At 45.4% G+C, this 26595-nt stretch overlaps 1 protein-coding gene across 1 annotated transcript; it reads right to left on the bottom strand.

Annotated features, from left to right (window-relative positions):
* Positions 1–10492: 10492 nt before the first annotated feature.
* Positions 10493–12752, bottom strand: LOC134095753 (protein enabled homolog). The gene has a single exon (XM_062549424.1). It carries the CDS (start codon positions 12450–12452, stop codon positions 11373–11375), a length of 1080 nt encoding a protein of 359 aa, XP_062405408.1. The 5' UTR covers positions 12453–12752; the 3' UTR covers positions 10493–11372.
* Positions 12753–26595: the final 13843 nt, after the last annotated feature.

The raw sequence follows: 26595 nt of genomic DNA, 5'->3' as shown, positions 1-26595 counted from the left end.
GGGACTATACTGTATATGGGAGAGAGGCCTGTCCTCTCCTTCATGACCACTTGAACTCACCTCTTAAGCAGTGCCCATACTGTGTACCTAAGGTCAGTGTGCAATGACCAACACTCTCTCAGCCCCTTTGGTAGGCTACTGCGGCGTGTCTCATTGGGGTGTGTTTTTGGTTGAAATGTCAAATGCGGAGGGGGGGGCTTTGTCAGTCTGAACAACAACAACAAGACACCAAGAAAATTCTGTAATAAACAAGAGAACATTTCTCTCTCAGCGTCTAGTCAGCATCCAAGACCTTTAAAAACACGGTAAGAAAGGTTACATAAATGAAACATGCAGATGTTAAAATAATGGAATGTGGGACAGACCGACCTCGTGCGTCATGCGTCATCAGTCTAGATCAATAGGCAAATGTGCCTTCAAATACTGATTGATGAGCAGAGTAACTTTTTTTTTTTTTTTTAAATCACTTCATGAATTTGTTGTTCAGTTACCTTATTCTTTCTAAAGACAAATTGAGCTTTGATGACATTGCTTACCAACCCACCTCCTGGCATGAGTCTATCATCAACACAATGACTCTATCATTGATTCCCTGACTCTATATCCTCAATACAAAGAAGTTGAAAAGATCAAAGCAGCATGATGCCTCTGTGCAACATTGAGCCGGAGACTGACTGCAGTTTGTCATCAGCAAGAAACAATTTAGATCAGACAGACATTTGTCTCCTCTTTATCTCTGCTGTCAGAACCTGAACAAGTTGAGAAAACTGTTTGGAGGCGTAATCTAAAATCTTGGGATGCAGTTCTTTGAATTTGTTCATTCTTTTTCTGTGCTTTTATTAAATTGTCAGTGACAGGCCTAACTGAGTCTGGGGATTTTCGCTATTAACATAACTTTACACAGCTTATCTCATCTGAATTGAATTGAGTTTTTTTCCCCCTCCTCAGCGTTTAGCTTCCTTTTATTCACCAAATGAACAATTTGCTTGCCATGTGTCTGAAAGACAACAAAGCACACATTACACCTTCATATGAGGTGTGTGATAATTCACTCTGTCATGCAAACATCTCATTAGTCCTGAGAACTGCATGTTGTGGTGGCTTAGTGACAGAACAAAACCAGACTCCCCATTGAGGCAGAACAGCTACTACCGAGGTTCTGTTTTGGTTAATTTTGGTTAGTTGTTTTCCTCAGGCAGCCATTTCAAATCATTTCGGATGGTGGCCTTTTGATCTCCTCTGTTTTGGTGATTTTTCACTCTTACGGGGACATGCATGGTTTTTTTTGTCTTCTCTCCGTTCACCATTATCTGTTCCTTCAACACTGTCTGCAGGGCTTCCATTACACCCATCTGCTCGAAATCATTCAATATGGCGGAGACACACACACACACACACACACACACACACTGGTTTGATTACAATGGGAAATAACATGGCCGGCTGAGCTTTAAGCTCTAACGTGTTGTAAAGAAGATAATGTAAATTGCATTTGCACTGTTTGTGTGCCTCAGACTGAGCACCGACAATATAGCCAGTGATGGCACTGTGTTTCATAAAACTAACCCCATTTTTACTGTCTGTCCCGTTGTCTTACACTGCCTCTCGTTGTGTCTTGCTTTCTTTTGCCCTTTCTTTGGGAAAGTATCGGACGGGGAAATGTAATAGGTGTGTCTGATGCCACATCATTTTTTAAAATACACTTTTCCTCCCTGTTGAGCACTGTCCTCGTCTGGCGATTCACTAATATCACGGCTGTGCTCGACTGAACCAACTATTCTTTCCAGGCAATCACATAATCAATCACTGTGCCATGCTCTGACAAGCCCATTGGAGAGTGCCTGAACAGAGCAGGGATGGAAAGGCCCCTTTGGCCTGCCATATGATAGAGAGAGAGGGAGAGAAAGAGAGAAAGAGATAGACAACTGTGGTAACATGTTAGCCTCTGTTCTGAGTGTATTTCTATGGCAAAAACACCTAAAACATGGGCACGGAATGTCTCAACAGACTGCACATAGTGTGCTGAAAACCACATTCTTCCCGCTGCAAATGTACAGTCTGTTTTTAAAAGCAAGTCTATTCCAGATTGCTTGTTAGATGTACTGTATTAATAGAAGAAACCTCTGAGCATCAGCTGGGCTGATTTGATTCATGTTAAAAGCAACATTTCTTTTTTTTTTTTTACGTTATTAGGTCATTTTATTGGCATCACTTTTTCCACCTTATCCACTTCCCTGTATGTGTAGACGGCTACACCATTTAATTTGTTTGCTCTAATTTGTAAACTCTTCGCTGTCCAAATATTGTTTCTTGTTGAAGTATTGCTGCCCTGTTGACTATTATCTCAGCTTGATGACACCTTATTTTCATGTATATTAGTGGCGTGTGCCTCTCTCCTGCATAAGACGTTACCTAGATACTGTACATCGGCAGCAATATGATGCAGGGATGATTTATGTAACAATTTGCTGTGAGTCAGTGTGCTGCAGATTGATGCAGCTCTTAACTTTGTTTCATGTAGACACCAATTTTGAATTTCCAATTCATCATTTTCCATTATGAATTACATAGGAAATAGAATAGCGCACAATAGTAGCACCACCAAGTGTCCCAGATTTGTAACACATGGAATCGTGGTGCTGATTGGGCTTGTGCAATGCCTAAATGTTTGTTATTGGTGTCATTTTGCTACACAAAGTTCAAAAGTGAATAGAACAAATTGCAATGAATTGCAATGAGGCATGTGCATATTTTGAGTGTGTTAGTGCAGGCCATGAAAATGTCTGGTGTTACCCTGCAGTGATATCTGATGAGTGGGGAAATGCAGGAAAGTGGCAGCTAGATTATTTGTGAGACACTCTCACCACATAGGTTGGGAGTAATGGTCTACCTTACAGTCACCCCCCCCCCCAAAAAAAAAAAAACAATGAAGTAGTATAAGTTGCACTGTACTGGCACCATGGAAGTTATTTAGCTGAATTCTATTTTTTATTACGATCCAAATACAGTCATTGTAATCAACAATAAATTTGGATATGCCAAGCATATATTTCTGTCATAATAATTGTAAAGACAAACCAACTTCTATACGGCACATTCTGGTACACCTTAGTCTTGACCAATAGAATTATAGGAAGAGAAGTGCGGATCAGAATAGGATCAGCTAACATTTAATAGAGTTGTCCTTGGCCCATGTTATATATTTTCAGCCGATTTCAAGGAAACTTCACCTGTAGTTGTATCCTCCTATTTAGTTAGCAAACAAATTATTCAACCATCCTAACCAGCAGGGGTGAAAACATAACCTCACTGGTGGTAATACCAATGAGGGGTATGCAATATTACCCTATTAACAAATATATTTTCCACACATCCAAGGCTATAATCTGTTGTCAAAGAGGCTATAATGTTAGCTGCAGTCTGTTAGATTAAATGGGTACTGTGCCTAGACTGACTGTAAATATGACTTAATACGCTGCAATAAACCAGTCTTACACTACACGCAAATGTGAGCTCATGTTTATGTTGAGCAGGGTAGTGTGTCTGTTACATTCAGTTATTATCAGTTTGGATTAGTTTTATTTCAGCATATAGACTATAGCGCTATTACTGTCATTAAAAATCAACATGATCATGTAAATATGTACTGAATGAGGCATGTTTTTAAAGGAAAATTACTTCTATTTTCTTTTTTTCTAATGGTCTTCTGCAATAGTTCAGACTAAAGTAGATTTTGCATCAAAGCTTCTGTCACTGAGTTTGCAACTTTACTACTGAAGTGGCTGTTTGTATATTTAGATTGATTCAGGGATCCACAAATGCAGTTGTTTCTTTAAAGGGATATTCTGCCATTTTTGGAAATAAGCTAATTTTCCACCTCCCCTCGAGCAAAACAATTGATATTTAATAAGCGTAATAATCAAGGCAACTTGCAAACTACTGGCACTACTACTGCTTGTTGTCTATGGGGACTATTTTCAGATGCTGCGTGATATCACTGTGCCCATGGTACGTTTGCAAGTTGCCTTGATTATTACGTCAGATGAGAGTGTAGTTCCATGTCAAATCAGCCTAGAAAAACGCCAGGTTTCATTTTCCGTTGGTCTTATTGCACTTTCTAACTTGAGAAGAGACACGTTTTAAATGGGAAAATTACCGGAAATCTTAGTCACTTTTAAACATGATGCTAGCAGGCGAGATGGTACTGGTCTAATCCGTTTCAATGATCTATGCTAGGCTGAAGCTAAAAGTTGTATCGCCAGACTCACAGAATGGCTGGATGAACGGGAAAAAATATCAATTGTTTTGCTCGAGGGGAGGTGGAAAATGAGCTTATTTCCAAAAATGGCGGAATATCCCTTTAAAGTTGGAAACAGTTTCCGATATGTGCTGGGTAGATCGTTTATATAAATCCATTTCCCTGATTACTAGACTTTTGATTTATTTTTTTTGTCGGCCAGTAGTTCCATTTAATTGCACGGCTAATTATTTTTAGAGGGCGGTGAAGAGTTGATTATCTGATTAGCTGCAGATTTCTATGTTCAGCATGAAATAATAAAGCACAATGTGTGCTTTCTGCGGACTGGCCAGGTCGCTGTTTTCACTGCAATCTCTGTATGCATGTATGCATCTGCCCCTAAATGTAAAGGAGTGGAGCAAGAGGAGAGAAATAACAAATGAGAGAGAGAGGGAGAGAAAGAGGGAGAGAGAGATGTAAGGAAAGAGAATAGTGATGTGTTGGTCGCTTTCAAGTGTGCGATAAGTGCCTCTTCTGTCTGAGAGCCGATTTCTTTGTACATTCACTTCCTTTCTTCTTATTTTGTTGATTAAAATAAGATTGAACTGGATGATCCTTTCGCAGCACTGCATGGCCATGGACTTTATGTGGTGCAGATGTGTGTGCAATGCAACCAGTCACATGTGATGTACAGACAAGCAGCTTACCATGAGGAATGCAATGGAGTGTGACAACAGCAGGAAACAAGATGAGTGACAGTTGCATGTCACACAAGGAGTCAAAACTGCTACATTTGGCTGAATTATAAAAGCCAAACGACATCAAATGAAGCTCTGTTTGGGAGCCAAAGAGCTGGCTCCTACTGCTCAGCAGAGAGAGGGAGAGGGGAGGGAGAGAGAAGGGAGAGAGGGAGAGAGGGAGAGAGAGGATGGATGAGGATGAGTACCATGCCTTCAGCAGGTTCAAGCAGGCAAAAAAAACATCAGCCCAGTAAATATTCAATTTAAAGGATCTCCAGATAAGAGGAGTTGAAAAATGGAGGCAGAGCCCATTCTTCTAGATAAGGGCGGACGGCGGCATCTGGAGGGAAGCAGATAGCAAACTCCCACGCCATCCCAGAGACCTTCTCTTCATGTGCTGCTCCGAAGGAAAGGCGAAGAAATAGTGTGCTTGCCTTTATCGCCAGTTCACAACGCATTTATATTCATTTATGAGGCGGGGAAAGCCTGACTTTTCCCCTGGAAATCAAGCGGTTGCTCGTCATTTCCATTTATTTATTTTATTAGTTCTTCTACTGCTCGTTGTAATGGTGATTAGAGAATTTCAGACTCGACACACACTGCAAGACGGTGTCTCACCCTTGTGCTTCTAAATCAAACATTCGGTTGTAGCACACATTAAAAAACGCCTTGTCAGAAATGTCCTGGCAGCACTGCATCCATTTAGATACTCTCTTCAAAGCTTTTTTCCCCCTTTTTGCCTCTCTCAATCACTCTCAATTCTTTTTCTCTCTTTTAACCATGATAGTCCCTCTCTCTTTTCCTTTTCTTCTTTCCCACTCTCTCTCTCTCTCTCAAACACATACAGACACACCCACCCACCCGCACACACACACACATACACACATACAAACACACACCCATACACCCACCCATACACTCAAACACACACTCAAACACACACACACACACACACACACACACACACACACACACACACACACACACACACACACACACACACACACACACACACACACACACACACCCACACCCACACACATAAACACACACACACACACACACACACACACACAAACAAACACACACACACACACACACACACACACACACACACACACACACACACACACACACACACACACGCATACACCCAGACACACATTCACCCAGAACCTCTGGAGGCGGATTAATCTGGTGTCCCTGACAGAGTGTGCAATCTATTCAAACGTTAATGAACTCACAGAAGACACGGCGTCGGCCTCTCACTTCCGCCGCTCCTCGGGCTCGGCTCGCTCTGGCCGGCGGCCCGCTCGTCGTCCGCCCGTTTCCGCACCGACCGACTCGCTCGCCCGCTCGCCCGTGTGTGTGTGCGTCGCCCCGGCCCTCTGGTGCGGCACGGCCTAATGCTTTTGTCACAGTGCTTTATCTCCACGCTCACTCAGCCAGTGCATTGAGTCATCCTTCATTAGTCTCCACTCACACACACACACACACACACATACACAATCGCTCGCTCGCTCACCTGCGGCCGGAGTCTGAATGGCTAATTTTCTCGGCGGGGGCAGGCGGGCTGGGTCGATAGGAGATCTCACCAGGCGAAAACAGCGAGGGTGACCTGAGCGCTGGTCGGCGTCGGGCCTCGCAGCCGAAGCTGTTACCGCGGCGATAAGAGTAGCGGAGAGTGATAACCTTCACGTGGTCTCGAGGACACTGTGGGCTCCCTCCATGCGTGGATTACTGCAGTGGCTTTCCCCTGCTTTCCTGTCTTTCTTTCTTTCGCTCTTTCTTTCTTTCTCTTTTTCTCTCCTTTTTTCTCTTTCCCTCCATCCCATCTCCTGAGCTCCTTCACTGTTAATCTTCTTCTCGTTCTCTCTCCCTCTCTCTCTTTATCTCTCTTGCTCCCACACATATGGACACACACACACACACACACACACTCACACACGTATGGTTTCAACCTTGAGTTCTCTGCTCTGCTCTGATTCATTTAATGGGTTCGAAGAGAAGGTTAATGTTGTGTCTGTTGCAGACATAGTCACAAGCGCACTACAGAATGCCCCACATGCCCCCTCAGAAAGGAAAAGGCGCTTTTTTCCCCCCATTTCAGATACTCAGCCAGATGTAATCTCTCCTAAATATTGGGACTAGACTCTTGTGGAAAGGTGTACAGGACAAACCTATTAAGAGAAAGCCCGTGACATTTTGATGAATTGATTGCATTAAAGAAGTTTGTAGCCTGCAGAGATTTTCATTATGATCCGCCCGAAAGCACTTTTGGTAAAACAGAACGGTGTGAAGAGCAGAGAGCAGAGATCAGACACGCGGGAGGGGAAAGCGCACTAACATTCTCACGGGTGGGGGAAAGCTCCAACGCTCGCGCGGAATTGGGCCTCCATTAAATGCTGTTCCACTACTTTACTTTCGTATTGCACCGAGGTAGACCTCATGCATGCTGTAGATTTGTGAGCGGCTGTCTCGAGTGTGGGCTAACTTTGTTTGGTTCATGGCTACATTAGTATCTCTCCCACAGTCCTACGCTGCGCAGATAAGTGCCATGGTGTCACAGGAGTCTACCTGGAAAGACCCTGCTCTCAGTCTAAAATAAAACCTGCTAATATTTTCTCTTCCATCATAGTGTGTTTATTTTGTTGTGTTTAAACACATTTTTTACACACACACACACACACACACACACACACACACACACACACACACATATATACATAATATTTGAATATTCTGTTTCTGTTTCATTTGAATTGTATAGATTCTAAGTCTAGCTCAAACCCGAATCCTGACTAGACCGTGAAAGCGAAAAGGAGAGTGACAGTTTAATCATCCTTTTAGACTATCCCTCTGATTCTTCTGTCTTTCACTGGGTCGTTGCCATGGCTTCTAATCATTTCTAATGGCTCACCGTCGTTGGAGTAAAGATTGTCTTTTTCTGGGTTATCTTGACTTGAGCACAGCTCATTGCTGAAAGGTCTATTCAGAGTTCATCACACAAAGTACAGACATACAGACATCCTGTGTAGATCATGTAGATCTAACATCTACAGACCCTCACACAGCTTAAAGGCAAAGTCAGCGATTGCACTGGAAGTCACATTTTTTTTATGTTTATGTTTACATTTAAATTATAAAAGTTAAACGTTTGTAAAACTTAACCATGATACTTTGAAGGCCTACTAAGTAAATGGCTTGGGTCACTGTAGCGAGATAACACTATAGCCAGATACCATGACCAGGCATGTCAACCTGTTACAATCATAATAATGTATACTAGCTGACCTGTTTTATCAGCATAAGTACTGTAAAGCAAATTTCAACTAGCACTGTCAGCTGGTTTGTGGTGCAAGCAGAGGTACTAGAAGCTGATGCCAATAGCTTCATTTAGTGGTTCGATGTGAGGAGTTAATATTAGGCTGGTTAGATATTTATTTATCTATTTGGTGACATATTCATGGTCCAGTGCATTTAGCCTACTACAGATAATCTGACACTTCAAACGACGCCAAAACATTGCGTTGTAAACCTTTATTAAACAACGAAGCAGAGCATCGCAAACATTTCAAAGTGAAGTGGAGTTAAACAGACTAATCTTCGGCCGGGTATCTGAGGCTGAACCATGGGCTGAACACATCTGCAACAGAAGGGGGTGGTTACGTTAACTCCAGAGGCAAAGTCAGTTGTCCAGCCAGTTAACACGACAGCCAGTTACCGTATAACACCTCCACTTTGTTTGTCTCCAGTTTTTGGGGCCTGGGCTGTCTACAGAAACCAGTTTTTGTTATTTTTTTCAACGGTGTACTGATGCTAGCAATCACAAGGATATGAATGCTGAATGTGACAAAAATTGTTACAGGCTTGAAATCGCTTACAATTGCTGACCTCACCTTTAATTCCCAGAACCTTACACACACAGAGCTTAACGTCTAAACCCTTACACCAGTGGCCTTACAGTCAGGGCCTGCTAGACTCTTCTCTGCAGGTTAGTTTATTTTCAAACTGATGAAAAAATCACTACTTCTTTAATATTGTGTAAGTTTAGCACCATTCATTATTGGCATCTGCCACTGTTTTCCCATTAAGAGGTTTGATTGACAGCAGGAAGTGGAGACAATAGCTTGCCAGTGAATTAGCCTATTTTGATGTGCAGGGTTAGTAAACATCAGGAAACGAAGTCCATTAGTTGAAGCTTAATTTATCTCCCTTTTAATGGCTGTGTTTGTTTGCAAACAATGCTACAAATGTGAGCTATATCAAAATTATTTTGTTAATTTACTCTGCCAACATTCGCAGACAATGTTGTTGATGCTCAACACATGAAAGTGGGAATAGAAACGTTACTTTGAAAGGGTGCCAAATATGTTCTTGACATTAATTCACTGGTGCAATGAAATATGACATTGGTAACATTATGTACACATTTTTCCTGGGGCGAGGGGGCGTTATCGTAAATGGAAGGTCCAATGGCTGTGGGTTAATCTGTGGTCTCTGTGTTAGTCTGTGCACATAAAGATATGTGTGTGTTATACTATGGACTATGAACACAGCCTAAAACCCAGACCTCGTGTGCACACTGTAAAACACAAACACTCTTATGACTTTATGACTCACACACAGACCCCTATGCACATAGCCTAAGACCCAGAACCTACTGCACAAAGACTAGCACAGAGAGAGCTTAACACACCTCAGTTTCAGAGCGCAACGCTTGAGTGCTTTCAGGCACTGATGGGGGCCCAGGGACTGAATCCCCTCAGAGGGGGACTTAACGCCGCCTGGGACAGGTCAATTAGACAGGTGAGACTGTTTTTACTTAAGGCCCCCGTCAAAACTCATTCTGTTCTCTGTCTCTCGCTATTTGTCTTTCTTTCTCTTACCTCATATATTTTGCCCTGTCCATCTCAACACAAACACACCAAAACTCGTTCTCTGTTTTTTCCCCTCTTATTTACACACACAGATACACACAGACACACACAGACACACACACACACACACACACACACACACACACACACACACACACACACACACACACACACAATCACTCTGATTCTGATCTATCTTACTCTCTCCTCTCTCTTACTCAGACACACACACACACACACACACATAAGCACACACACACACACACATACCCACACACACACTATCTCTGTCTTCTCTCGCCCTGTCTCTCACGGGTTAAAATGCACAGCACTGTGTTCTCCGGCAATCTTAATGAAGATCTGTAGTCAGCCTGAGGAGCCACTGTCAGCCATGCAGGCCTGGGAGAACTCCGTGCTCAGTCTTATCACACTGTATGCCATTAAATCAGCTGTCTCTCGCGCAAATCTCTTCAACCACCCCCACAACCCCCAACCACCAACAAAAATCCCCCCCCATCAGAGATTAGCACCCAGCGATTTCCTGCTTCACTGCCACTGGCTGCGAGCGTCAGACCATGCTGGTATGAAACAACCACAGGTGAACTTTAGTCATCACAGAGAAAAGGGAGTCAGGGTTTCAGATACAATGTTTTTGTTGTATTGTATTATATTGTGTTTTGAATTCAGCTTGTTTATTGAGGTTTGAGCAAGGCAATTTGACACACACACATAGAAATAAAATCAAATAAATAAATCCCGGTGTTTACAGAATCTATTGTATGGTCTGTAAAATGAAATACCTGCAGAAATGAAGAATAAAATCAAAGAAATGGGATTAAGTCATCATCTTCATGGCGAATGAATTCGACCCCATGCACGTCTTTTTCAGCGAGTCAGGTAAAAGTACAGGCGATTGATTTGTGACCATTCGTGCACATGAAACACTAAGAATGGCAGAAAATTACAGGTCTTGTGCGCTGCTGCGGGATTTGGAAATCCATTAAACTGCGTTTTGCGACAAGATCCCCAATTCACTGACACAGCACATCATTAAGGTCCCTCTAAAAGCAGAAAGCCATTTCCAGGTGACCCTCCTCTCTGACATGTGGAATTGGTCTCACACACCGTTTTTCTCTCTTACACACACACACACACTCACACACACGTACACACACACACACACACACACACACACACACACACTGTCCAGGCTCTCAGACAGTGCTCTTCATTCCCAGCCATTCTCATCTCTCTAGGCATAGCCTCAGGTGCTGGGTTATCATCAGAGAACAGTATTCTGGCTCTGTGATTGTCTCAGCAGCAGCAATGTGTGTGTGTGTGTGTGTGTGTGAGAGTGTGTGTACGCATGTGTATGTATGGTGTGTATGTGTTTGTATATACATGTGTATGTGTGTGTATATACATGTGTGTGTGTGTGTGTGTGTGTGTAGGGGGAGATCGGACCCCTATTCAGCTCCTCTCCGCCCCTCATCTTCCCCCTCTTCCTCAGCTCCATCAGTCTGCAGGGCAGCACAGCGGGGCCGCTGCCCCCACACACAGCCTCTTGGCGGCGGGCTGGCCAGCCTGCACCAGGGGCTCCAGCAGCATGGCTCTCTTGGTGGCCGCCTGGGTGGAGCACCCCCCCTGCTCCTCCCGCTCCCCCCACAGCGCGCTCAGCGTCTCGGGGGGCTGGTAGCCCGGCTCGCGGGGGTCCAGCGGGTCCTTGGAGAGCAGGATGCTGATGGACGGCACGGTCCGATGCACGGTCATCTCGGAGGAGGTGCCGACGCCAGTGCCAGTGCCAGTGCCAGTGCCACCGGCAGTGCCCGCAGGTGCAGCAGCGGCGGTGGGCTCCTGGCTCTCCCAGACCTCGCGCACGCCCTTGTAGCAGAGCTTGGTGAGCTGGTGGAGGCCGCCCAGCTTGCGCTTCATGATCTCCGCGCACGTGATGGTCTTGGTGACGGCGCGGCCGGACCCGGAGAACACCACCTGCCTCAGGCCTGCGGAGCCGCCGGCGGACACGGCCGACCCGGCGCACGTCGAGCTCCCGGTTCCGCCACAGAACCTTGCCGCGGTCTCAGTCCCGGTCCCGGTCCCGGTGCCGGTCGGCCCCTGCATGCGGGCCATGGCGAAGCCCATGAGGTTCCGGATCTTGCTGCCCTCCTTCACCCGCATGTGCAGCACGCCGGCGGCCAGCCCCGGGAACGGGCACGGAGACGCCTCCTCCGTGCGGCACACCTTCTTGAAGCCCCCCTGTCCCGGTTTGGGGGCCACGGCGGGGGGCACGGGCACAGACTGCGGCAGGGGCAGAGCCGGTGCCGACCGTGGTTGTGGTGGCAGCGGTGGTCGTGGCGGAGGTGGCGGTGGTGCCAGTGTGGGTTTAATGCAGGCGGCGATACCGCCCACCGCCGTGCACGTAGACTGCGGATGCCCATTGAAGCGCTGACCCTGAAAGTGCAGGCACAGGTCAGGGGTCACAGCCATCTCCCGAGTGGCCTGAGCGGCGACCTGCGGCGCGGCCAGCAGCCCGCCCGAGCCCACGACCCGGCACTGGCCGCTGATGTGTCCGTTGATGGCGCTGAATCCGGCAATCATTCTCCCATCCCCGAGGATCCAACCCCGCTCGCTCACCTTCACTTCGCCGCTGTCCCTTCCCGTTCCCGTTCCTTGACGTCCAGATTCCGAAACGCGCTCAGTCAATCTCCAGGGCAGAGCGAAAAAACGGGAATGAGAATGGCAAGTCTTTCTTTAAGTCCCCAGAGAGAGTGAGTGAGAGAAAGCGAGTGAGAGTGGTTTCTGTGTCAGCACAGGGGCTGCTGGAGTCTCAAGGCAGAAGCTTGGGGAGCATTATCAAGCGGGCACAGAGGGCTTTGAATGAAGCCTTTTAATGCTGCTTTTCAGAGAGCGCTGAGGAAATAAGATAAACGCAAATGGTGAATTAAGACTTCCAAAGCGAGCAAGCCAGAGAGTGTGTTAGAGAGAGAGAGAGAGAGAGGGGAAAACAGAGTGAGAGAGAGAGGGAGGGAGAGAAAGAGAGAGAGAGAGCAGTCAAACAATAAAGACGGCTCAGCTAAGTGAAGCCTGTACCTCAAAAAGAAAATGCAATGTTGCAAACTCCCTCTCTGGAAAACAACTTTTATGAAATGATCGAAAATCCATTAAAGAAATGTTCAGCGTCTGCTCTCTCAGGCTTGAATCTTTCTCCCCATCGTTCCTGGAAAACTTTTGTGTGCCGCTCCTCTGCTGCGGACCGTGTGTGCGTGGCGTTGGAGGAAGTTAGCGTGCAGCAGCTGTCCAGCTGTGACTTGGTCTGGGACGATCCGCTGCCTCAGCTTCTCCTCCTCCTCCTCCTGCTCTTCATCTCTCCTCCCACCAGCAGCAGCAGCAGTCTTTATGTGTTTGTCACCTCTTCCCCTCTCTCTCTCTCTCTCTCTCTCTCTCTCTCTCTCTCTCTCTCTCTCTCTCTTTCTCTTTCTCTTTCTCTCTGTCTCTCAAACACACACAATCTTCTGGTCCTCTTTAGCACTCACTCTCTCACACTCTTCTCTTTCTTTCGCTCTCTCTCTGTCTGTACCTTGGCTCAGAGTTGAGTCCAGGCGTCGGCATCCCAGCGCATCGTGGCCGTCGGTCTCTCTGGTCTCTCTGGTCTCTGTGGTCTCTCTGTGGTCTCTGTGGTCTCTCTGTGGTGTCTCTGGTGTGTGAGGTGCTGGCGTTCCTCAGCGGGTTTTGAGAAGTCTGCTCTGTTCTCCTCACAACACGGGCGTAAGGGGACCAGCTCCCACTCTGCCACGCTCACCGGGGGAGTGTCACAGTGTGGAGGAGAGAAGGGGGGAGAGAGAGAAAGAGAGAGAGAGGAGGAGGAGGAGGAGAGAGAGAGAGAGGCTGGCTCTGTGTGTGTGTGGAGGAGGAGAGGGGGGTGGTAGAGTGATCGCAGCCCCCTTAAAGGCGCCGCCTCTTGCCAGTCGTGTGGTCAGGAAAAAACCCTCTCCTCCTCCTCCTCCTCCTCCTCCCCTCCTCCTCCTCCTTGTCCCTCGCCTGGCGGCGTTCATCTCCATGGTAACGGATGGCTGCGTCGTCCCTTTAAGAGCCAGGGCGCTGGTCGCTCAGCAACTTTGTCAATCTTTTTAGAGGACGTTCCGGCGACCGGACGTTCAGCGAACATGACTGATTAAGCTCCCCCCGCTTTCCTCACTCACACACACACACGCACGCACGCACACACACACACACACACACACGTGCGTCGTCGGCAGCAGCAGCAGGCGGTGGCGGTGGTGGGAGTCAGTGAAGCCTTAAAAATGCATTTTCAGCTGTGAAACAATGAATTAAATTAGCAGCCGGCGCTCGTAATTGAAAACATCCTTCAAAGAGCTGCTCAAAGTCAGGGGCATTAAATTGCTCCGCACTCACTCTTTATCCCATTACATGTTTTTTGACCATTACAATTTACATAATGCCATCGTAATGGCAATGCCATGTCTTGATTGCGCCGGCACTCACACCGACCCCTGTTTTCCGGCGGTTAGAATCGTCTCCAGAATTGTCACCCATCGTGGGGAGGGGGAGGGGGAGGGGGGGTGTTGGTTTGCATGGGTACATAGGCTCCACAACCACACCCAAATGCCAAAGTGGTGTAACGTGATTGGAAACAGCAGGACTGATGTGGGCGCTCATGACGGAGGAGGCTTTGTCAGGAGACTGATGGATGCCTCCTGAAGGTGGGTGACCCCTCCTGGCCCAGGTGCGCCAGGCAGGTTAATCACCCCACAGCCACCTGGGGACGGAGCCTCCACTTATCAGCTTTATACACCCTGACAGATGAGGAGTCCCTGCTGCCCTACACACACACACACACACACACACACACACAGACACACACACACACACACACACATACACACACACACACACTCAAACAGATTTGCTCTGGCTCGTTCTCGCCTTTATTAAGACACTCTTTCATGCAGATGCATACACACACACACTTCTTCACTCCCTCTCTCTTTATCACATACACACAAACACAGACACTCTCTCACTCTTGCACAAACACACACACACACACACACACACACACACACACACATACACACACACACCCCCCTCATCACTCCCCTCTTCCCCAGTGCTGCTCCTGGACGACAGGTGGGTTTGTTTTGGGGGTGATTGGCAGGTAGTTAAATGGGGGACGGCAGCGCACTGAGGCTGAAAGAGAGAGAGGGGGAGGGGTAGATGGAGTGAAAGAAGAATAGAGGGAGGGATGGAAAGGACAGGAGGAAAGAGAAATGTGAAATTCAAACTCAAAACTTTTCACTTTTTCACTTTCAAACACACACACACACACACACACTTATTCTTCTATTTCTCTTCCATGCTGTGTTTGTTTTTAGATTTGCTTTTGTGCGCACAACAACAACCAACTTTTTACAAAGAAAACAAGCTCAAAAGCAAAGCAGATACATTTTGTTGGTCATGGTTCAATGTTGTGGCATTGTTTTGTAGTGAATGCACTTTGCAGAGTGTGCTTTTGCAGATGTAAACCATCATAAAGTTATGGGCTTGCAAAAATTGCCCTTTTCTTGCAGTCCTTTTAAATGGTCTTTCATTGAATTTCTAAAGAACGGGTTATAGAAGTCAATGTTTTTTATTTCCTTTTTTCATTGATGTTCAATTGGTTTTCTAAATAACGTATTTCCAGTCAAAGGCTTTCTCTCTTTCTTAATTCTTTCTTTCTTTCTTAAAAACATATTTAACGCATGCTTTGTGTTCATGTTCACTTCTCTGACATTGTGTCTGTGTCTATGGCATGTTGTTCACTGTGCTGGGGTCAGTGCTTGATTCTCTCCACTCTCCCCCTCAGATCCACCCTAACACCCCCCCCCACACACACACACACACACACACACACACCCCCCCCCACACACACACACACACACACACACACCCACACCCCACACACACACATACACACCCACACCCCAACCACTGCGGGAGACAGATCAACAAATGTCTCTGTTTACTCCCCTCCTGCGCCTGCGGAGCCGAGGGGTGGGGGGTGAGGGAGGGGGCGCGCAAACAGAAGTGATCATTTGGCTGTTTGGGAGAAATTACCCTCATCAGTCATAAGGAGATGCACAGCTGCCTGGGGGAACCCAGTGATGTTACTGCATAATAAACCAGGAAAAAAAGAGGGATGAGAGAGAAACGGAAAGAGAGAGAGAGGGGTGGGGTGGAGAGGGAGAGAGAGAAAGAGAGAGAGAGAGAGATGTGTGTGCGACGCTGTGTGTGTGTCTGTGTGGAGACTTTGGAGGAGATGCTACAGGAAAATTGAGTCCATATTAACGCGGGACTGAAAAGGAGGCTGATTAAAACACTGAGACGCTGGCCGTGCGTAAGTGTGCTCAGCAATCTAATCTTCTCCGAGTACATATTTAACCTCACAATAGAGCGGCGCCGGGCCCAGGTGAGTGTGCTTGCTAACAGCTCCTCGGCAGATAGAACACTCGGAAGAAAGGGCTGTTTGAATCCTTTCAAAGTCTTTTCAGAATCTCATTTTTTTGAAGCCTATACACCTTGTCTTTTTGGTGGACTTTATAATTTTCCACTAAAATGTCCTTTCCATCCTCTCTCTCTCTCTCTCTCTCTCTCTCTCTGTCTCCATCTCTCTCTCTCTCTCTTGAGCTCGCATGACTGTAAAGCAGTCTAGAATGGCGGAGGTGAAATGAACATAACTGGGTACAGACATGAAAACAGACCTCTGATCAGCTTTGTCATGAGACACTTTCTGGCTCTTTTAAAAGTGAGTACAGGTCATTGGACAACAGTGTCCACCAAACACTCATCTCATCTGCCACTTATTCAACACTCATTCATTCATTCATTTATTTAACATTCACTAACTCACTAACTCACTCACTCTGCTGACTCACTGCCGTCCTTCAAAAATCACCTCAAAACCCATCTGTTCAACATCACTTACAACACCTGACACATTTTCCTTACCATTTGTATTGTTCTTTTTGCGTTTTGTTTGTTTACATGTCTGTATTGTATATACTGTATTGTCCTTTTGTATCCTTCTTGTTCTGTGTCTTTGTGAAGCGTCTTTGGGTACCCAGAAAAGCGCTATAAAAAACTCACTCACTCACTCACTCACTCACTCATTCACTCACTCATTTGTTAAGTGAGATTCAGTATAAAATGTAACAGTTGCCCTTGCTGCCACTTTGTTCACAGTTGTTCTCTTTTCACCTAGACTGCTTAATCACTCAAGACCTGGGAGGAGGAAGTCACTATACTTTGTATCTGTCTTGGCTGAAATGGAAATAGTTGGTCTGTGTCAGTAGATTGTGTGTGTGTGTGTGTGTGTGTGTGTGTGTGTGTGTGTGTGTGTGTGTGTGTGCCAGCAACTTCCTGCAATGGATGTAGCTATGTGGTTACGCTCCATACATTTTCAACTTGGCCTCCATACAATTACACACACACACACACACACACACACACACACACACACACACACACACACAATCCACTGACACAGAGCACCTATTTCCATTTTAGCCAAGACAGATACATGACACTTGCCAGTGCATTAGGGTTTAGGTGCGAGCGGAGCACCAACCAGCTGTCACGCAGGGGACACACAACACCACACAGTAGCTCCAATACGCAGCCATAACTACACAGCTCCCCCAGGAGCAAGATCGTTAGGTCACTCACACTGCTGGTGTGTGTCTGTGTCTGTATGTGTGTGTGTGTGTGTGTGTGTGTGTGTGTGTCTCTCTCTCTCTCTCTCTCTCTCTCTCTCTCTCTCTATGTGTGTGTGTGTAAATGTGTGTAAGGGTATGCTTGAGTGGCCCACAAGGACAAATGCAAATAAAGGTCTGGACAGACGCGGAGAGGTTGTTAAAAGCATGCTTTTAGATGCTGTGGTGTTAGGGCTCTTAGTGTGTGTGTGTGTCTGCAAGGGTTAATGTATATAATACATTAGTGCATTTATGTTTCAGTGTGAGTGTGTGACTGTCTGTGTCTCTGTTTAGAAGAGGTGTGAATATGAATGTGAGGGTTTGAGTGAATGTGTGAGTGTGTATCTGTGTAGTGTGTGTGTATGTGTGAGTGCGTGTGCGTGCGTGCGTGCTTTTGTGCGTATGTGCGTGTATGTGTATGTGCAACGTGTGAGTGTGTATCTGTGTAATGTGTGTGTGTGCGTGCGTGCGTGTGTGTGTGTGTGTCTGTGTAATGTGTGTGTATGTGTGAGTGTGTGTGCGTGCGTGCCTGCGTGCATGCATGCATGCGTATGTGATGTGTATCTGTGTAATGTGTGGGTGCTCTCTCTGGCCATGGCTGGAGAGGTGAGAGGAGGGCTGTGTCTGACACCTCACTCAGGCCACAGAGGCACCATCAGCATCCCCTCTCAAGGATCAACACAGCAACCTCACAGACCTCTCTCTCTCTCTGTCTCTGTCTCTTTCTCTCTCTCTCTCTCTCTCTCTTTTTCTCTCTGTCTCTCAATTTTGCCAACAGTTTTGACGAAGCACATGTAATATAGAATTACAGAAAGCATCAAAACATCAAAATAACATTAAATCATACAGTATGTGTGATTAAAACATAAGCGGACAGGCAGACAGACACACACACACACACACACAGACAGACAACAGACACACACACACACACACACACACACTCTCTCTCTCTCTCTCTCTCTCTCTCTCTCTCTCTCTCTCTCTCTCTCTCTCTCTCTCTCTATTTTGTTTCCTCTCTGTCTCCCTCACTCTGTCCCTCTCTGTCTTTTCTGTTTCTCTCTCTATCTTTTTTTGCTGTCTCTTCTTTTTCATTTTCTTTTTCTCTGCAGCTCTCTTTGTCTTTTCTTCTTACTCTTTATCTCCCTTGTGCATTCACTCTCCCACACACACACACACACACACACACACACACACACACACACACACACACACACACACACACACACACACACACACACACACGCGGTCTCTTTCTCTCACTCCCTATGGCACTGCCTCCCCCTACGGCACTGCAATGCAGATGTAAGTGTTGGTCATATAGCCACAGAAAACTTTCATTCAAGGAGAGAGAGTGAGTGAGAGAGTGTGTGTGAGAGAGAGAGTGAAAGAGAGAAGGGACAAAAGAGAGAGAGAGAGGGAGGGACAGGCAGAGAGAGGAGGGGTGGTAAGTGAAGGTGAGAGAATATGCAAACTATGACTTGCAATGAAGACACATTATGGGAGCAGGCGAAAGGCCGAGGTCTCGGAAATGCAGGTTGGTATTTAAAAATAAAAACAGGACTTGGATGGGCTCAGGCTTAAATAACATAATAACTGAGCCTGAAGGGAAAGAACACAAACAAACATGCACACACACACACACACACACACACACACACACACACACACACACACATACACACACACACACACACACACAGAGACTCACACACACACACAGTCCGACCAAGCAAATAGCAATAAGGAGCATTAGCTCCACGCTTGACATCATTTTGTATATTCATCACAGCTCCTTCTCAGGGTGCACATCTCCATCTCCCCCTGCCCTGCCCTGCCCTGCCCTGCTCTGCCCACTCCCTCACAAATATGACTGACATTTCCAACCTGACATTTCAATGAGCAGCACAGAATATGACCATAATTCCTATTCCCTCATTAGCAGTGCTTGAAGTGGGAAAAAATAAGTGCAGGAACTCTAATTTCCGACATTTGACATTTGTACAGTGAAAAAAAATCAAGTCTTTAGGAGGTGTTGGTCGAAAAACTTTTTTAATTTAATATTTTTTTCAAGCACTAACCTATAGGCCTAATTTACTTTTTTCTAATTCACAAATGGAATATGAAAACCATTAAAACAACACGAACCAGAGTGTGATAGCCACCTGTAGGCCTAACAATATACTGGGCTAAGGGCCCTAGAACCAGAAACCTTTGGGCTGAAGGCCCAGAAGAAGAAAACTGTGAAATAGGCTGTAGGTACTTGTTACATTGATTTAATTAACAATAACTGGCCAAGAACAGAGATTAGGTCAAAAGTCAGAACAAGTGGGTAAGTGTGACTTTTAAGTGTTCTTTCTATTACTATTGTGGGTCCTGAAATGGCATTTCAAGCATCTGCCAAGGCTATATGACAAACAGGGATCTGAATACAACTGCTGATATGAAAAATAAATTATTTTGAAGTGGGGATATGGAGAGATATGAAACAATGCAGACATTTGATGTTATTTCCAAAAAGGATTTCTCGTGATTACTGCTAATTACACAGAGCATTGGAATCAGTAGGATCTCCTGTTTATTTTGATATGTAGTTTGCCATAGGGCAGTAACGAAATCGTCAGATATTTCACAGAGAAGAATGGGTATGACGCAGAACTACATGTGCCATTCATTTTTGTAGGTAACTGTAGCCTACTTTTCAACGCCAATTATCTCGCGAACCGTTCATCATAGAAACTAGCGGCTAGTGCCATTGGAAAGGTCAGGTTATGCAGTTTCATGTGATATGCCTGTTATTTCGGTGCGATCTTCTAGCGCAGCAATATGACCGAGAAGAATGGGTGCGGCCGCATGGTGCGTCTTGAAGAGGGCAGAGAGGGTTTGCCAGCGGCCCGATGGTGATCTTCTCGCGGCCCGGTAGATTGAGAAACACTGTGATAGGGCACTGTTGTGGCTCGTGGGTAATGTAGTCTTTCATGAGTCTTGTGATATTGTCTATTCTCGGGCCACTGTGACTGTCACTGCGTCGGATCAGTTTCAGTAAGTACCGGAACGCAGAAAAAAGTGGCGGAACTCAAAAGACGAAAATACAGAAGTTCCGGAACTGCGTTCCGCTGCGTTCCGGCCCACTTCAAGCACAGCTCATTAGCTCCTATTATCTCTCTCTCTCCCTCTCTCTCTCTCTCTCTCTCTCTTTCTCTCTCTCAATTCAATTAAATTCAATAGGCTTTATTGGCATGACCATTCATAAACAGTGTTGCCAAAGCATATAACACACTAACATGTAAAACATCAAGACACAAAGGTAGCCATCATATGAATCAATTACTTACTCTCTCTCTCTCTCTCTCTCTCTGTCTAACTCTCTGTCTACCAGCTTTTTTAACATTGTGTCACATTGTTTAGCGTCTGCAAATATAATTTCCATTACCTGATAACAGGAAACACGTGGAGCTGTTCTCCATCCTGCCCAAGGCCCATATTAACACATATTATTGGAAATTATTCATCAATTAAATTAAAGTGAATTAGCTAGACAGACACTCACACACACATACGTACACACATACACACACACACACACACACACACACACACACACACATGCGCACTGCACGTACACACTCGCACACGCACACACACACACACACACACACACACACACACACACATGCACGCGCACACACACACACACACACTCACATTAAATTAGCACACAAAAAAACAAATGCCCAAAATAACTCATTAAGAGGTCTAATTCATTAAGCATGCCTTAAAGCACTTACTTGCTTTTAGGAAATTGAAATAATAATAGGTGCATTTTAAAAAGCTCTCCAGCTGAAGTGATACTTGAACTTGATTGACAGGCGCTGTTTTGGTACACAGACAGGGGAGGGAAACGAAGAGGACCAACTGGTTTGCAACCTCGCCACTTCATCGCTAGACCTCATGTTGAAACCAATTCTTATTCATGAGAGTACATGGCGGAGATGTGTGTTCTACCCTGAGGTTATACTGTGTCATGCTTACGTGTCAGAGTGTGTTTTCGAATTCCCCTTTGCTACCTGTTTCTCAGTTTCAGAGTGTGGCCCCGCCCGGTGAGGGGTGTGTGTGTGTGTGTGTGTGTGTGTGTGTGTGTGTGTGTGTTTGTCTGAATTGTTATAGCACTTTATGCAGTGATAAACAGTATCGCATTGTGGATGAAACATGAGATAATTAAAATCACTGAGACTGGTCCTTCTATTTTAGGATATATTTGTAAAAGTCTGGCTCAAATGTGTGTGTGTTGTGGGGCTTTGGATTTTATTCTGTGTACACATCCTGGAAATAAGGTTGAATATTGTAAAAAGGTGTGTGCGTGTGTGTGTGTTTGTGTGTGTGTTTGTGTGTGTGTGTGTGTGTGTGTGTGTGTGTGTGTGTGTGTGTGTATGTGTGTGTGTGTGTGTGTGTGTGTGTGTGTGTGTGTGTGTGTGTGTGTGTGTGTATCTGTGTGTGTATGTTTGTGTGTGTGTGTTTGTATACAGGTGGTTGGATTGTGCAGTGTGTACACCATCATCTGCATTTGATCATTGGCTGTGTCATTTACAGCATTTTGGCTGATTGGTCTTCTTCTCTCTCACGCTCCTTCTTTATATGTACGTGTGTATGTGTGTGTGTGTGTGTGTGTGTGTGTGCATGGGCTATGTCTTATCTTATGAAAACCAATGTAGTTTCAGATGTATAAGTGTGTGTTTCTGCATGAGTATGTATATGGGAAGTGTTGGAATGTGTTCTCAAATGTGCTCCCTTCTGTAAATAAAAGAGTGAGTGTGTTATCCATGAGGTGTTGGAATGTGTTTTCATGTTGTCCATTCCATCTCTTTGCAGTGTAAATGTGTGTGTGTGTGTGTGTGTGTGTGTGTGTCTGTCTGTGTGCCTGTGTGTGCATGTTGTTGATGAAGTGTTAGAATGTGTTTCCTCACTTTCCTGAGTTAAGGTGTGCATTTGTGTTACCTGCTGAAGTGTTGGAGAGTGTTTTTGTTTTTTTTACATAAGCCCCCTCCCCTCTCTCTCTGTCTTTGTGTGTGTGTATGTGTGTGTGTGTTATCTGCTGAAGTGTTTTGAGTGTGTTTTTTAAATAAGCCCCCTTCCCTCTCTCTCTGTCTTTGTGTGTGAGTGTGTGTGTGTGTGTGTGTGTGTGTGTGTGTGTTATCTGCTGAAGTGTTGGAGTGTGTGTTTCCTGACTCCCCTGTGGTGGCTGCCTGCTCCGCCTTGTCAGCGCCTTTCCAGATGGCTGCGGCCCTTCGGTGGGGAGGGAGGACCGCGGCGGGCGCTCGGCGAGCGAACATTCGCCACGGGTCACTTACCGCCGCCACACGCCACGGGCAGCAGAGGGGACGAGCGCCACACCAGCATCACACACACCGCGGCGGAAATGTCAAACACACACACGTGCTGCCACATGGGGAGCGGCTCAAGTTTAACTCTGTGTGTGTGTGTGTGTGTGTGTGTGTGTGTGAGTGTGTGATAGAGAGACGTGTTCATTGTTGGTGAGAGTGTTTGTCTTTATATGAGCTGTTTGTGTGGTATTTGATTTGTGAGCATGTGTATAAGGATGCAAATGTTTAAAAGTGTGTGTGTGTGTGTGTGTGTGTGTGTGTGTGTGTTTGAACATTTCATTGTGGTTGTGTGTGGGTGTGGGTGTGACACACACAGTGGACAGTTTGTGTGTGATGAAGGTGCATCGTTGGTGTGAGTAAAGCTGTGTGTGTGTGTGTGTGTGTGTGTGTGTGTGTGTGTGTGTGTGTGTGTGTGTGTGTGTGTGTGTGTGCGTGCATCCTGAAATGCTGTGATATGGAATTTGACATGCCTGAGTGAGAGCTTCCTTATTGGGTGTACTCAACTGAGAGTACACAGACCACCCACCAAAAAAAGAAGAACTGAGAGACTGTCAGAGAGAGAGTGAGAGAGAGAGAGAGAGAGAGAGGGAGACATAGAAAGAGAGAGACAGAAGATGGAGGGAGAGGAATAGACAGAGAGCCAGAGAAAGGGATAGAAAAGTTTCAGGAGCAAGAGAGGAACAAGTGAAAGTGAGTAAAAAAGACACATGGAGTGGGTGACACGTTTTACCGGTCCGGAGCAGATTTGTCACATTTTTTAATTGCGTCGGAGAGCAATCACTCGGTGCCCTGAAAATCCCCAGCAAAGCCGCGCTCCACAATAGACCCATAATTGCACGAGTTTAATTGCCTGCCAATGCGGCGCTCCCACTGCCTGCTAGCACTGGAGAGCACAATAATTAGAAACAGGGAGAAAAAAATTAGGTGGCAATTTTATGTAGGCAATTATCATAATGCTGGAGAAGTACCATTAGCATGGTTCCCCGGCGCACGCAGACAGTCCTATGGCACTCGTTTTATGTCCCCTCTTTTCCGGGCCGACGCGCACGCCGTCGCCTCATTTCCCACGCTCCCTTGCTTCAGGTCCTCAACGCGCGCTCTTTTGGAAAGGTCAGAGGTCGTAGTGATGGCAATGATGAGAACGACAGCGGGTTGGTTGGTTGGGGGGGGGGGCTTTATGACTGCAGAGTGAAGTCGCCGTGAAAGCACGCTACGGTGCACATTTGTTTGTATAGTTAACTTGTCTTTGCTTTGGTTCTTGGTTGATAGTGTACACATTATTTATGTATGAAAGCCAAGAATTAATCATTTTATCCATGAAGTCATGAGGCTATTTACAGTGACACAACATAATTAAATGAGATGTTTACATAGTTTAGACAACTCACTGGGGCACAGAGTAAAAGTAATATTGGGCTGGTGCTACAATTATGGACCACAATTTCTTCTAGGGATTTCTTATGACATATGATCTCAAGTAGAGTATGTAAGAGCATAAAGATATAATGTTTTAAGTGTATAAGTACAATACTTTTAGTGATATTAGTTGTAGTTAGTTAGTCAGTTTAATTACATGTAGAAGAATGTGTTTAGTTTAGTTAAAGTGTGTTATAATATGTGAATTCCGTCATCCATCCACACTCATGTCAGTCTGGATATTACAGACCCCAGGTGTCATTGCAAGATTTTTGAGAATGTGCGTTCATTTTTATCAAATTGTGCGCTCATTTTACTAAATTGTGCTCTAACTCTCAAATGTGTGCCAATGTGTGTCAATTTACAGAATTGAGAGCAAAAATTAGCACACTGTCATGTCAAGTGCACAATATAATAAATTATGTGTTTTTATTAGATTGTGCGCATAGTTTTAGAATTTTTTGTATATTTAATGCGTAAAAATGAGAATGAGAGCACAATTCAGTGAAATGAGTAGTCTCGTTTTCACCATAATAAACTCGCGCTTTGTTTCTACTGCACTTCACAGCGCTTAAGTTTCGTTTTCGGCGTGTCACCGGCCAATAGAGTGCCAGGACTAGAGTATGGCCGTTTCTGATTGGAGCCAAAGGTTCTGGCAGTAAAGAGCGAAAATAGATCTGCTGGTTTCCAGCCTGAGCTGCTGGGCAAAATTCAAATTCCCCGGAAGTTCAGGCAGGGTTCACCCAGCCTATGAAATGAGCACACAATTTAGTAAATTGAGACCACAATTTAGTAGAATGAAAGCACAATTTAGAAGAATGAGCAAATTATTTAGTACATTTTGTTTTATTTCATGTCACACTACAAAACATAACTAAGGCTCGGAAGTTTTGTTGAATCCTCTATGTACTCTATGAATAACAGGATTAGGTATTAATTTCCCTTTGCAGTGTTGTAGCTATGTTATAAATGATGTATAACTAGTTTTACTACATGTTTATTAACAATACAATAGTAATGTATTACTAGCAGACTAATGGTATTGTTAGCAGCAGTCTTGTAGAATAACTCACACTCACCCATTTCAATAATTGTACATCAAAGCCCTTGTTAAGCATGCTCTGATTCAATATGATCCCCCGCGGATATGCACACATACACACACACACGCACGCACGCACGCACGCACGCACACACGCACACACACACACACACACACACACACACACACACACACACACACACACACACACACACACACACACACACACACAGTGTTGGAAGACAGACACACATGGTAAAATTTAATGAACAATCAACAGGAAAGGACATTGGGATTCAGGAAGTCCTTCACCGTTTGGCTTTAACAACTCTCAGCGGCACTCAGGCAATCAGCGGACTGGATTTACGGGAGATTTTAATTTGGATGCATTATCCAGTCTCCTCTTAGGCCCATCATTCCTCCGCGGCCAACACAAAAGATACTTACTGATAAGTCTGAAGGTCAACAAGCTGCCGCTGTGAAGATATTAGCTGCCCGTCTCGGTGAATCTAGTCACAACTATGTTTGCACAATCACTTTCCTTTTAACACAAAGACTTGAGTGTGTTCATAAGTCTCTTTTTATGATGGATTATGGTTTGTGAAATGTGTTTCCATCCCTCTTTTGTCTTGCTGTTTTTCTTGTCCTTTTTTTCTACATGCACTGAGTTTCTTGCACTTGGAATGAAGGTCACAAAGCTCACGTCCTGAATATTCATGCCATGCAATCTGTGCTTGTGGTTAAAAAAAAAGAGAAAAATCACATACACACACACACACACACACACACACACACACACACACACGAGCAAAAAATAAAAACAGTCGAATTGCCTTTGGAGGCTAAGCTTGTGTGGTACCGCAGCAACTATCTTTGGAGGAATGCACAGTGTTTGGTACTGCACCAGAACTAAAGGGGGGTGGGGGTGGGGGGGGGGGCGGGTGGATGAGGGTGGGGGGGTGGTATGAGCCAGGGGGGTGAAGCAAGCAAGAATATTCTTAACCACATGTTTTTTCCTGCACATCACCGGGTTATTGAATGGCCCGCTCCTGCGTCTCCCAGAACATTTTGCTGATGGAATCAAAACCTCTTTCACAGATTTAAATGAGGTGTGCTCGTCTGTGATTGGTATTGGAAAAGCATTTGTCGGTACA

Source organism: Sardina pilchardus, chromosome 11 (assembly GCF_963854185.1).
Source record: "Sardina pilchardus chromosome 11, fSarPil1.1, whole genome shotgun sequence".
In the NCBI taxonomy this organism is placed as follows: Eukaryota; Metazoa; Chordata; class Actinopteri; order Clupeiformes; family Clupeidae; genus Sardina; species Sardina pilchardus.
The sequence above is the reverse complement of the archived record's forward strand: the minus strand, read 5'-3'. Positions and strand labels throughout refer to the sequence as shown.